This window comes from Octodon degus, unplaced genomic scaffold (genome assembly GCF_000260255.1).
Source record: "Octodon degus isolate 3935 unplaced genomic scaffold, OctDeg1.0 scaffold00130, whole genome shotgun sequence".
Taxonomy (NCBI): Eukaryota; Metazoa; Chordata; class Mammalia; order Rodentia; family Octodontidae; genus Octodon; species Octodon degus.
In genome coordinates this window covers 2,496,994-2,509,534 of record NW_004524706.1, presented here as the reverse complement: position 1 = coordinate 2,509,534, position 12,541 = coordinate 2,496,994, and the positions used below count along the sequence as shown (strand labels likewise).

The following is a 12,541-nucleotide window of genomic DNA, read 5'->3' as shown; positions in this document are numbered from 1 at the left end:
CCTCGCCGCCCGGCGCTCCGGGGTCCGGGCCGGGCCTCAGCCCCTGCGCGAACGCGCGTGCAGACCGCGAGCGGGAGCGCTGCGCAGGGCGGCGGACTGAAGCGCCCCGCGCGCGCGGCTCGGTTTTGGGCTCGGGTCGGGGACAGCCCCCTGCTCCCCAGGCCTCCCGCGTCTTGGTAGCAAGGCTCGAGGATGCTGGCGACGCCGCCTCGGGTCTCGAGGGCAGGTTTCCCGGCTGCCCAGCTGACTAGTGCTGGACTGGAGGCTCCCTCCGTGCCGGGCTGCACACGGGCGTCGCAGCGCTTCTGTCTCCTTGGTTCTCACGGCCCTGGGGGTGACTTCTGCAGGTCTAGCTTCTCATAATCAGCAAAGGCATCTGCTGGGGTATTGCCACGTGGGTGGATGAGTGCTTTGGCTTTACACTAATGAGTTGCTCAAGCTGTGTCGTTCGTTCGTTTGCTCGTTGGTTGGTCAGCAAACTTCTTTAGCACTTTGTACTAGAAAGGGTGGGAGAAGGCCTGGAGTGGTACCACACCCAATAATCCCAGCGCTTGAGAGGCTGAGGCAGGATTGCCGAGAGTTCGAGGCCAGCCTGGACTGAATAATGAGACCCTGCCTCAAAAAGACAAACAACAAAACAAAAATACTCCAGAAAGAGCGGAAAGGGCAGGGAGCTGGCTGGGGTGTTCTTTGGGCATTTGATGGTGTTTTGAGGAAATTCTGACAGGTGAGGTAGTCCAGCACCATGCCTGACGTGGAGATGATGGCATATGTTGAATATCTGTGTTGAATAAATGAGTGGCCTTACTTGAAAATAATTGGCATATAAGCGTGGTGTGAGAGAGAGTATTCGTTGTGGGCTGTGTTTGTTTGTTTTTGTCGGTACCGCGGATTGAACTCCTGACCTTGCGCTTGCCAGGCAAGCACTTATTCTACTGAGCTATCTCCCTGGCCTGGCTGATGTGTTTTAAGACAAAAATTTATATAGAGAGTTACTGTTTATGAAAGAAATATATCTTACAAGGCAGGAATACAGTAGGGAAGTGTTAGGTTTGGTTTTTTTCAGAAATGCATCTTTTAATGTCTGTATCTTAGAATTTCATAGATCTCTCAGTATAAGCTCAGAATTTACAAAAGTGGAGGCTTGTGCTGGGGATATAGCTCAGCAGTGCAGCATCTGCCTAACAAGCACAAGGCCCTGAGTTCTATTCCTGGTATGAAAAAAAAAAAAAAGAAAAAGAAAAAGTGGAAGTTCCTCCAGGTAATAAGATGCTAAACTGGGGGAGTTGGGAGAGACTGCAGGAGGCTCTCCTTTAAGTCCAGGAATTGGATAGAAGCCAAATACCTATTTGCAATGGGTTCCCCCACCACCACCTGCAGTTTGTACCTTTCGAATTGAATGATCCCAGGCTTTGAAGTTGGAGAGGTCTGGGCTTAAAATCAGTGAGTCTGTTTGCTTCTGGTAATCTTGGGCAAGTTAACAGTGCCTTTTGAGTCTTTGTGGCCTTAGACAAAGATTTGCCCTAATGATTTGTGCATCATGGGGGTGTTGTGAGGGTCAGATAATAACGGATGTGAAAATTGCCCAGTGTAGGCCCAGCACCAAGACAGGGTTAGGAATAGGACAGAGGGGACTTGAAGCTGCTCTGGGTTTTTGTCTCACCTTTAGGATGGTCCATTATCATCTTAGGTCCACTTGCAAAGAGTTGAAACCTCAGGAGGATGAATATATATGAAGTGTGTATAAAGTGGTAGTATGATAATTATGAATGGTCTTTAGTAATTGTTAATAATGAGGATAATCATTTGTTACAAAATAGCCATTAGAATGACTCAGTTTTTTGTGTTAAAATAGCATGTTTTGTAAGTGGTTATAAGCCTGAGCTCAGGCTGGCCTCGAGCTCACTTTGTAGCCCAAGCTGGTTTCAAACTCAACAGTCCTCCTGCCTCAGCCTCCCTAATGCTGGGATTACAGGCGTGTACCACTGTGCCTTACCAGAACTACTTATTTTTGAAGAACCAGGAGATAAATCACCATGGGATTGTATGTGGTGATTGGCTATTCTCTGGGAGATAGCTAAGCAGTGTAAGCACCTGCTTAGCAAGTGCAAGTTCCTGAGTTTGATTCTTGGTACAAAAAAAAAAGTGAGAGAAATGCTGCTTTTTTCTTTCTGCAATGTAGGGAGACTGGAGAGGGAAAACCAAAGGTCAACATCCCCTATTGGGAAAGGCTCAGAGGTCTCTTTGTGGGGAACACTGCCATATGTAGGCACACAGTTGTCAAAAGAGAATAGTATGTAAAATAGGGATTCTGCCTACCTTCCTCAACAATGAAGTCTTCCAGCATTTTCTAGGTTATTTTAGGGGCCCAACTGTTGCATCAGAGTACCCTCTTGTACTCTGCATAAGGTGGCTGATCACTGAAATGTGCCAGGCAGCCTATTAGGTAGAGTGCTTGGTGGGCTTTCCATTGGTGGTGGGGGTGGGTGGGGGTGATTGTTTCTCCCTAATGCTACCATGTGCTCTTCTGCAGATGTCATGTGGCCTGTCTTTTGGACCGTGGTGCGTACCTATGCTCCTTATGTCACATTTCCTGTGGCCTTCGTGGTTGGGGCTGTGGGCTACCACCTGGAATGGTTCATCAGGGGAACGGACCCCCAGCCTGTGGAGGAAGAAAAGAGCATTTCAGAGCGCCGGGAGGATCGTAAACTGGATGAACTACTAGGCAAGGACCATACACAAGTGGTGAGCCTTAAGGACAAGCTGGAATTTGCCCCTAAATCTGTGCTGAACAGAAACCGCCCTGAGAAGAATTAATGGAAGACTCAGGACCCTATGGTCAGCAGGCTGTGACATGTCCTGCCATGGTAGCAACCGAGCCCCAGAACACATGTCTGGTTTCTTTTGCTGCTTATTCTGGCCCCTTCTACACACCACAGCCCCACGTGTACTGGCTGCTGCTTTACAGCCAGGGAGACACAGGAGCAGCTGAGGGCCAGCCAGGAGCAAGGCTGAATCTGCAGACGGGGTCCACAGCTGCTCAGGCTCCCAGGCTTCCATTGGTGCCCTGCCCAGAGGAGTACTATAAATGGACCTTGGCTCTCAGTCTCCCTGCGAAGGTTGTTTGGCCTGGAGTCGGAACCGCCGGGATTTGGGTGTTCTCTTTGGGAGGGGTCCCCATATGCCTAGTTCTAGTTTGCACTGGGAAGAGTTCAGAAATCTGCCTGGTTTACCTGACTAGTTTGCCCTGTCTTTTGTGTTCATTCTTCCTGCAATCCTGTTGTCAGCTCAGGAATGAGACTCCCTGGGAGGGAAAGTGCTTTTCTCTTGTCAGATGCACGGGCTGTTCTTGGGGCAGGGAGGAACATGTGCCTGCTGCGTTTGCCTGAACACAGTCACGCCTTCCACCCCTCATCACTGTGTACTGAACACCTTGATTAAAGTGGCATCTGAGAACCATCTTGATCGAATCCTGTCTTCTAGGTGGCATTTGGGGACACCAGTAGCGGTTAAGGGCTCTGGGACCTGGGAGCTTTATCTTCATGAGTGGTGGCTGTAGTCCAGGAGGCCTTGGCTCCCAGGAGCCTTTTTATCGTCATGATAACAGGCAGCAGCTCTTCCAGAGCCTAAAGCTCCGAGGCGATTCAGCAGGGATTAGAATGAGGTCACCAACACTTAACACAACTGCTCTTCAAATTTTGTTATCTTTTCACTACTTTTCTGTATAGCTTTTATTTATTTTTATTTTTATTTTTTTTTGCCGAGCCAGGGATTGAACTCAGACCCTCGCACTTGCCAGGGAAGCACTTATTCTACAGAGCCATCTCCCTGGCCCCTCATTTTTTTTGTTTTAAAGAGAAAAGTAAAAATAATGATAGAGAATTTCCAAACAAGATAATAGGAAATTAGCAGTGGTTATTATATTGCATGCTGTCATCCTCAAAGAAGTTGCTTAGATGCAGGCTGTCTCATAGAAGGCTTTTCCAGCAGTTCAGAGTCCGTGCTACAAAGAGTAAATGGCACTGGATGACATGGGATGAATAGTGTGGAGAGGCCAGGTGTACTAGCCAGTGTCTGTGGGAGGGGTGTAGGCATTAGTGCCCATCTGCCTGAGCTGCTGCTGCATAGTGAAGCAGACAGGTTAGCCTAAGTGCAAAGGGCAGCGTCCATCGTGCCCACTGCGCAGTGAATTTGCATGGAAAGTGGGTCGAACTGGCTCTGTCTTCTACCTCAACCTCTCCCCTGGGGGCCTCCTGGTGGTGGCAATGGGGAGGGGTAGAATTCTTGAACAGGTGGGGTGACAGCTGTAAAAAGGACAAGGACGCTCGTAAGAGGTGGCCTGAGAGAAGGATCATGTTCACTCTGGCTTCCCCTCAGTGTTGTGGTCGCCTAGTGGAGTTGAGCTGAGGGGCCATCACTTCTCACAGGAATCTGAGGAGAGTGGGGAAAGACTGCCACCCCAGGAAGGTGAGGTAAAGGCTCTGCCCAGCCGTCTCTGGCTGCAGATTCTGGCTGGTGGCATTCACAGGCTGCTGCTGCCACCCTGTGGTGGTCGGAAGCCTTACTAGGCCTGGGAATCGGGAATAACAAGTACTTCTTCCTTCCTTTGCATCAAGGACAAGTGGGCAGAGCACAGCCCTGCCACAAGGGGGCAGTAGCGATCCAGCTTCCAGTGTGGGGCTTGATCAGTGGTGGCACCAGTTTTCCTTTTTTTCCCCCTTAAAAATGTTAAAAATTCAGTGGAGTTTTAATTATTTAAGGTTGGCAGTTTATTGACAGTCTAAGCATGCTAACATACTTGGGTCCATTTGAACCAGTGGTGGCCACTTTGCTGTCTTTCAAAAATGCCCCTCGTATGCCAGTATGGTTTTGGCATACGGGAAAGGGCTGGTCCGGCCTGTTAGTGCCCCCAGCATTTCAGCAATATGGACAACAAAACGTCCCTTTTCCAATGACATCTGAGAACTATATACTTTTTTCTAACAGCTTACATCAAATATTAGGTCACTGAATTGATTTCCAGTGAAAACTATATGTACAGTTTAATATCAACCTAAGCAAAATACTTGGTTCCGGAAAGCCACGGGGAGCATACGTGAAAGATTTTTCCCACAGACAGTTTTAGACTTTGAGATATTTTAGTGTACCTCCCTCCTACCCATGTCTGGGTGAAGAAGTGCTATCTTTGGAAATCCAAGCTGCTCTTTTCTTCCAGTCTCGCTTTGTGTACCCCACTTTTAAATAATTTCATTTCCTAGGGCATGTCCTGGCTGAATTTCTGGCTCCGGCAAGTCTATTAATACTCTCCGCTTAATCTTCCTTTCCCATGGGCTGGCTGAGGTCCACAGCTGCCGTACCAAATAGAAGGTAGAGCGTGCGCTTTTTTCTGTGCACAGGTGACATCAAGTAGCAGGGCTTCCATGACCGTGGGCAGAGAGTGCATCAGGGTTGCTGGAGTGAACCAGGCATGGGCTGGTTTTCTTCTGTGCTTGCTAATTTGCCTTGGGAGTTATGTGATCCTCTTTTAAACTGGCCCAGCAGTTACAGTTCAGTGAAACACATCAGTAAGTAGATGTGCCCAACTCTTTTGCCCTCCACCCCAGGTCTTTTCCAAACCTCGTGATGGTAGTAGTTTCGGATCAGGGTTATCCTGCCCGAGCATGGCAGGAATCCCTTCTCTCTCCTCAGCGGCTCTGTATCTGGTGCTTTTCCATTCTCTCTAGACCCTTTCCTGTGCTGTGTTAGCACAAGTCAGCTGGGTAGCTGCCAGGACAAGCCGGCCAGGGAGCCCTTTGACTCGTCGTCGTCAGCTTCCCAGTGCCCTGGCTGATCAGACTGTTGACTGCGTGAAACAGCACGGAATTAGCCTCCCTGGAGTCTGGGTTGTGAGCCAAGCAGCTAGCTAGATTTAAAAAGCTCTGGCTTGCCTGGCTCACCTGCTACTTTGGGGTGGGTCTCTGTGTTCATAGGTTGCCAAGCCAGGGACATGCTAGAGGGTAAAAATTCAGGTCACTGAATTAATATTGTCAGACTTAAGAATATTGTCTCAAACTAAATGACCTTACTGAAGTCACTGAGCCTTTCTTAGCCTCAATGTCCTCTATAAAACAGGGATAAGAATTTTGCTGGGTTGTCCCCAGGAAAATGTAAATGTGAAGTTGTTAGCGTGGTCCACAGCAAACACTGGCTGCTTTAAGTCTGTTGCAGGAAGTGCTTATATTTCCTACAATAGTTGGATATATCATTGTGATCCTAGGAAATGGCAGGAGAGACCAATCTTGGCTGAGTGAGAACAGGTATTCTTTCAGGTCTGGCTGAGGGCATTTTAGGAATATTTCAGGAAAGGTTTTCCTTGCCTAAGGACCAAGCTGGGGTGGGATTGCACGCTTCAGCCCTGGGTCACTATGTCATTCTGGCAATGCAGCCTGCATTCACAGGTGAGAAGTGGGGAGAAGGGTGGGGGGCCTGCCCCTTAGCTCAGTTCTTTTAGTGGCTGCTTCAACAAAGCCATCAGGCTCAGGTTGCTGTGGTTTGATCCCCACAACTCAAGCAGGCCAAACCTGCCCTGAGGTCATTCAGAGCCAAAAAAAAAAAAGTGGGGAGAAGGGTGTCCACAATACCCAACAGGTCAAGATTCAGGAGCAGAGGTAGGTGACGGAGGCAAGGGAATTTGGTGTTTAGGCTGTGCCTTTGTCTCTCCTGCCTTTGGTTTCCCCACCTGCAGAATGGGGATGTGAATATATTCCCTACCAGCGGGGTGCAAAGAGTGAGAAGCTGCTACACGTGCTTTGAAGACAGGCAAGTGCTGGCTGTGATGACCCTGGAAAACTTCCCTTTTATCTAAGTGGGATGGCAGTCAGTCTGAACAGTGAGATAAAAATAAATTGCTCTTTGATTCCTTTGCTGTACACAGTCTCTTAAAAGTATTTGCTAAATAGAAGTCTTTGGGGGAATCAGCTTGAAGAGTATAGTAATTGGCATATTGGTTTTCATCCTGTTCTAGCAGAGCCTCTCATGGACTTAAAAAAGAGTTGATTCCTTTAAAATTAAATGTGTTAACATTGTGTATCTGTTTGTCAAACCTTTTTTACATAATGCAAAGGTAAAGCCAGGCTTTTAAAAAAAAAATGCCAAACAGGTCTTCCAAATTACTGAATTTTTAAAAGCCTCTAGCATTCCAGCAAGGGCAGGTTTTCCGTCTGGATGAGTCCAAAGGTGTTTGTGTCGTACGGCCTCTCCTGCTGCCCTGCTCACTCGTGTCCAAGTCCAGCTCCACTGTGCATTTCTGTTTGCTTCTGAGCTTGAGCTGCCAGGTAAAGCTGAAGCGCCTCACATAGCCATGGTGTCTAGCCTTCTGCATCTGTGGGTTCTTCGTGCAAGAGTGTGGCAGGGCTGGGGAGATGGCTCAGTAGAATGAGTACTTCCTGGCAAGCACAAGAGCATGAGTTCAGTCTCCGGTTCTGCAAAAAAAAAAAAAAAGAAAGAAAAAGAAAAGAGTGAGTGACACTCCATAGTGATCCTTTTTAAAAGAAGGATCCGTAAGCTTCCAGCCCTATCCCTGCTCCCTTAGCTTTTTTGCTGTTTGTTTGTTGCTCCCTACAATGCCTGAGCCATGCCATTTTGGCCAAAAGCCTTTGTAATGGCAAATTTGGTGTCCTTGTTTTGGTCCTGGTCACACTGTAGCTCTTTGCAGCACTTAACATTCTCTCCTTGAGCTTCTCCCTCGACACGACCTCCCCCTCAGTGTCCCTTTCCAGCTTTGCTTTGCCGTGGTCCCCTCCTGCCCTCAGTGGGAGTGTTCTTCAGCTTCACTCTTGCCTCTGCCTGAATGTCTTGTTGGCAGACTTGACCTCACTTCTGGTTCAACCCCAGTATCTACCTTGCTATCTGCCAATGTGTATTTTTACTTTGGGTTGTAAAATGTACATGATCTGGGGGCCTGCCCCTTAGCTCAGTTCTTTAAGTGGCTGCTTCAACAAAGCTGTCAGGTTCAGGTTGCTGTGGTTCGATCCCCACAACTCAAGCCAGCCAAACCTGCCCTGAAGGCATTCAGAGAAAAAAAAAAAATCCTTAAAACGTACATGATCTAGAACAGTGTATTATGCCCCTCTGCCTGTATTTACTATGTGCCGTGATGGTTAAAGCAGTGACCTGGGTGTGAAACCTAACTCTGTACTCTAGTTGTGGGACTGAGAAGTTCATTCAAACCCTCCAAGCATCATCTGTACAATGGGATTACAGTAATTCTGTCTGCCGCCCAGGGCTGTGAAGACTAAGACTGTTTAAATGTCACTCAGCACAGGGTCTAACAGCCATCTCCTCCACCTTGCTGCTCGTGTCCTTTCAGGCCCTCTTCCCACAGGCCTTCATGGATTCTGTCGCCACCTGTAGTGACCCATTTCTGCCTCTGGAGTCTGTCTGACACCCCTACTTTCAGCTCTCATCATCTCTTACCTGTAGTCTCTTCCTTAAAATTCCTAGCTTTTTTTTTTTTGCTTCAGTTCCAGGATCAAACTCAGGACCTTGCACTTGCCAGGCAAGTGCTTATGCCACTAAGCTATCTCCCCGGCTTTCTTTTTCTGTAAGAATTTCTTTTCTACAGCACACTTATTTGATGAACTTACTCTTCAAAGTTCTTTCTTGCTCCTCTCATGGGAGAAAAGCTGCAGCCTCCTGCACATCATGCAGGATCTCTCTCCGTCTTGCCCACGCCATCTCCTTAGCTTTATGTCCCGTCAGTCCCTGAGAAAGAACCTAGTTTTTAACATTTCCTGAATGTGTTACATTCATTCAAACCTTGGCATCTTCACATGTGCTATTCATTGTGTCTCCTTGGCTCTTGCCTCTTCGACTACCTGGTGAGTGCCGAGTTATACCATAAAATTGACTGTATAGATTCACATTGACTTCCCTAAGCAGAGACTGTCATTCCCTGTCTGCTTCTCTAGTCCCGTGTTCCTTCTCCTGGGGTGTCTGTTGCCAGGCAGTGTGATAGTGCGCGTCTGTGTTCCGTAGACTTGAGAGTTTTTTGAGGGCAGGGACCAGGTCTTGGCTCTCTGCCCCATTGCGGATGCCTTGCACACGGCTGTTGTCCGTAAACATTGAATGAATGAAGAGACCCTTGCCTTTGGTGGGCTTTGAAGGAGAGGGAGCAGGGCTATTTGCAAGGGTGCCTAGCAACCCAGTGTCCAGGGCAGCAGTGTTTTGCTTTGTCTTCCCAAAGGCTGGTAATGAACTAAATCAAGAGAAATTTACTGACTTAGTTCTCCAAGAGATGTGGGGCTTGGGCAAAGGGCCGCACTTCTCCACTGGACAGGACCTGGACCGGCATAGCCGGTGATGAATTTGACCCTGATGACTCCATAGAGGGGAACAATGTCCTCAGGAAAGCATTCAGGAAGCCCTTGTGTAGCAGTGATCAAAGCTCCACAGTGGCTCAGCAGGGTGTATAGGGAGGCTCCAAGGAGCCCAGCAAGGCTGAGGTTGGGCCCAGGGGAGCCAGTCAGTGCACTCCTGAGTGGTGTGCTCCGCAGACCCCTGGACAAGCCTATGGGGTAAAGACGACCTGCGTCGGGGTGGGGATGCCTGTCCAGAGCCTGTGGAGCCATCCTGGAGAGTCTCTGCTCTGTCTTATTTTTGCCCTGGCACCCTCCCCCAGCCTAGAGCCTGAAAGAGTAGGGCAGGCTGGCAGGTGAGGCTTGAGAGACATGCAGACTGGAAGGGCAGGCTCTGGTCACTCCACTTCATCAAGAAGCTAAGGTAGGGGGCCAGGGAGATAGCACAGTAGAATAAGTGCTTGCCTGGCAAACACAAGGGCCTGAGTTCAATCCCCGGTTCCGCAAAAAAAAAAAAAAAAGCTAAGGTAAGAGGGCTAGAGATATGGCCCAGTGGTAGAGTGTATGTCTGCCTTTAATACCAGTACCAAAACCAAAATAAAAAAACTCAAACCAAAAACGAAGCTTATGGAAAGGAACATCCTTGAGTGCCTTCTGGCCATCGGACGCCATCATAGACCCTGTGGGGCTATGGTGTCCCTGTGGGGCTGTGGCTCCCCTGTGGCTGGTGGCTCCCCCGCCTTACCCCTGTTGCAGGCTGCTGCCTGCTTTTTCTGCCCCTTCTACTTTCATTTCCCAGGGCACTGACCAAAGATGAGCTTTTTGGGTAACTCTGGGTCTTTGATGCTTGCTGTGCTGTTTTCCACACGTGCGGGAGGGTAGGAGGTCACAGTGTTTCCCACAGATGAGAGTCCTGTGTGTTTACCATTTGGGCGATTGATTGTAAGGGGGGCTGTACAGCTGTTGTTGTCCCGAGAGCCCTGTCCTCGGTTGCCTCTAGCTTTGCTCATATATCCCAGGGCCTGGGTGAGCTCAACCTTAGTCGTCCCACAAACCCCTGCAAGATACTCCACTCTGGGGTTAGGCTGTGTTCAAAGCTGCCGTGGACAGCTGTGTGTCCTTCCACAAACCATTTCTGCTCACAGTGGCTCAACCACCTGTCGGGGCTAATAAGCTACTTATCTTACGAGGTGGATGCAAGGACCAGAACACACCAACGCCTTTGGAACTTGGTCCCACACATAGTTATCACTTAAGAAGAGTTATTTATTATGATTAGTAGAATTTTCCCCCGTTCCACCCATATAGCCATACTTTCACAACCCTAGTCCCACTCTAGGCTCTCAAGAGGGGGTGTCGGAGCATAGAGGGAAAACTGAGGTGTACACCAGTGCTGTGGCAGAGGGGTGGGGAATGGGAAGGCAGCCCGAGCCTCTGCACAACAACCTGTCGTCCGCCACTTGCCCGTCCCCTGCTTCGCTGCCTGCCCACTCTCCAGTCCCCTCCTTCCCTGCCCGGTAGCTCACAGCAACCCCCCAGCTCCAGCTGAGCCCTGCCTTGGCTCATTGATTGGCCTGCAGGCAGATGGAGTTTTCTAGAGGAAGCTGTAGAAGCTGGGGAGCCGAGCTGAGGGGCCGGCTGAGTGGAGGGGCCCTGTCTGGGTTCTGTCGGCTTTTGGAACATTCAATGTGAAGCTCAGCTGAGAGCGTGTAAAGAGGAAGACTGTGACCCTTCCCCATGATCCCCCAGAAAAGTCAGGGCTGCCATAACAAAACGCCCCAGCTGAGGGACAGAAACAGCAGAAATTTATTTTCTCATGGTTCTGGAGGCTGGAAGTTAAAAGTGAGGTGCCCGCAGAGTTGGCACCTAAGTTCCCTCTCCTAAATTTGCAGTTGATAGTCATTTTCTGCCCCTTCATTTTTCCATCTTTCAGTGCCAAAGCAGCCTTGACATCTCTTTGCACCCAAATCTCTTCTTGAAGACAGCAGTCAGGTTAGGCCAGGACACACCCCAATGTTATCTTCATCCCTATTTTAAAAGCCTATCTCCAAAGACAGTCATGCTGTGAGGGACTGTGGGGCCTTGGACTTTGACACACAAGTTCTAGAGGGACACATTCAGTCCAGGACAGGAGGAAAGGCAATGACAGCATGGAAGGGGTCACTTCTGGTGAAGCCTCTGTGGAGCACGGCAGCCAGCGCCCTGGATGTGGGGTCTTGGCCTATGCTGGTCCCCGACCACGTGCTTGGCCCTGCATGAGCCTGGTGCTGGTTCCTTGTCCTCTCCCCAAGAAGCTTAGAAACTAAATGTCTGAGGCCGGAAGGCTCTGTGAGATTATCCCTATGGCATCTGGGGTGAAGGGACAGTCACAGAATCCAGATAGAGTCTTACCCTTCCCCTGCCTTGTCAGGGCAGGCTGGCCTTCCACCTCCAGCCTTTGACCCCAGGCTTTCCTACTGGAGGAATGCTGACTTGGGAGTAGGTAACCCTGCACCGTGGTTTTGGTTGAGCTCTGTGATTCTCCATGTATCCTGCCAGGTGGGGGAGGGGTGGAAACAGCGCACAGAATCCAAACATCACTCGTGTTACTTTTCCTAGAAGGTTTGCTTGCCCGGTTGGAGTGGTTTAGGCTGGCATTCCAGTGAAGACTTTTTCCCTAAGCTCATGTGTTTCACAATAACAGCTGAGGGTAGGGTATGAAAGTGGCTCAGAAGTGTGCCTTCTGGAAGTGTATCAAACTGGCCACAGGTGACACGCGTCTTCCACAGAACCCACTTCCCCATTGCACTGTTATGCCGCCCCCTTAGGTGGGGTAGAGGTCACCTCGCTTCTGGTGAGGCATCGTCCTGGCCCAACTCTCTGCCTCCCGGGGTGGTCAGCAGCCCTGGTCTCATGTGGCTTCATGCCCTCCAGTGACCAAGGGCAGGCAGGATGGATGCTTTCAATGCCTTCTGCCTAATCAGTCGTGAGTCCCAGGAATGCAGAGGTTTCTTGCTTCTTGGAAAAGGACCAGAGGGCAGCAAATCTTCTTCCTGTGGGCCTTCTTAGCCTTGGGAAGCTGAGGCAGACAAATCCCAAACAAAGAAAATGAACACTGCTCACTGAACTCATCAAGGCTAGGTGTGGGGCTGGATGCTTTTTCTTGCATTTAGTCATCTTAAGAGCCCTTGGGGCTGGTGAGATGGCTCAGTGGTCTAAAGCACCTA

The 12,541-nt window shown here is 49.5% G+C and overlaps 1 protein-coding gene across 2 annotated transcripts in view; it reads left to right on the top strand.

The window, feature by feature from the left end:
• The window catches only part of Smim12 (small integral membrane protein 12), a 3,824-nt gene extending 363 nt beyond the window's left edge, over positions 1-3,461 (top strand). For both annotated transcript variants that reach the window (XM_023701072.1, XM_023701071.1), the window contains exon 2: positions 2,534-3,461. In XM_023701072.1, coding sequence (XP_023556840.1) covers positions 2,539-2,817 — 279 coding nt within the window. In that variant the 5' untranslated portion in view covers positions 2,534-2,538 and the 3' untranslated portion in view covers positions 2,818-3,461. The remainder of the gene's footprint in view (positions 1-2,533) is intronic.
• Positions 3,462-12,541: the final 9,080 nt, after the last annotated feature.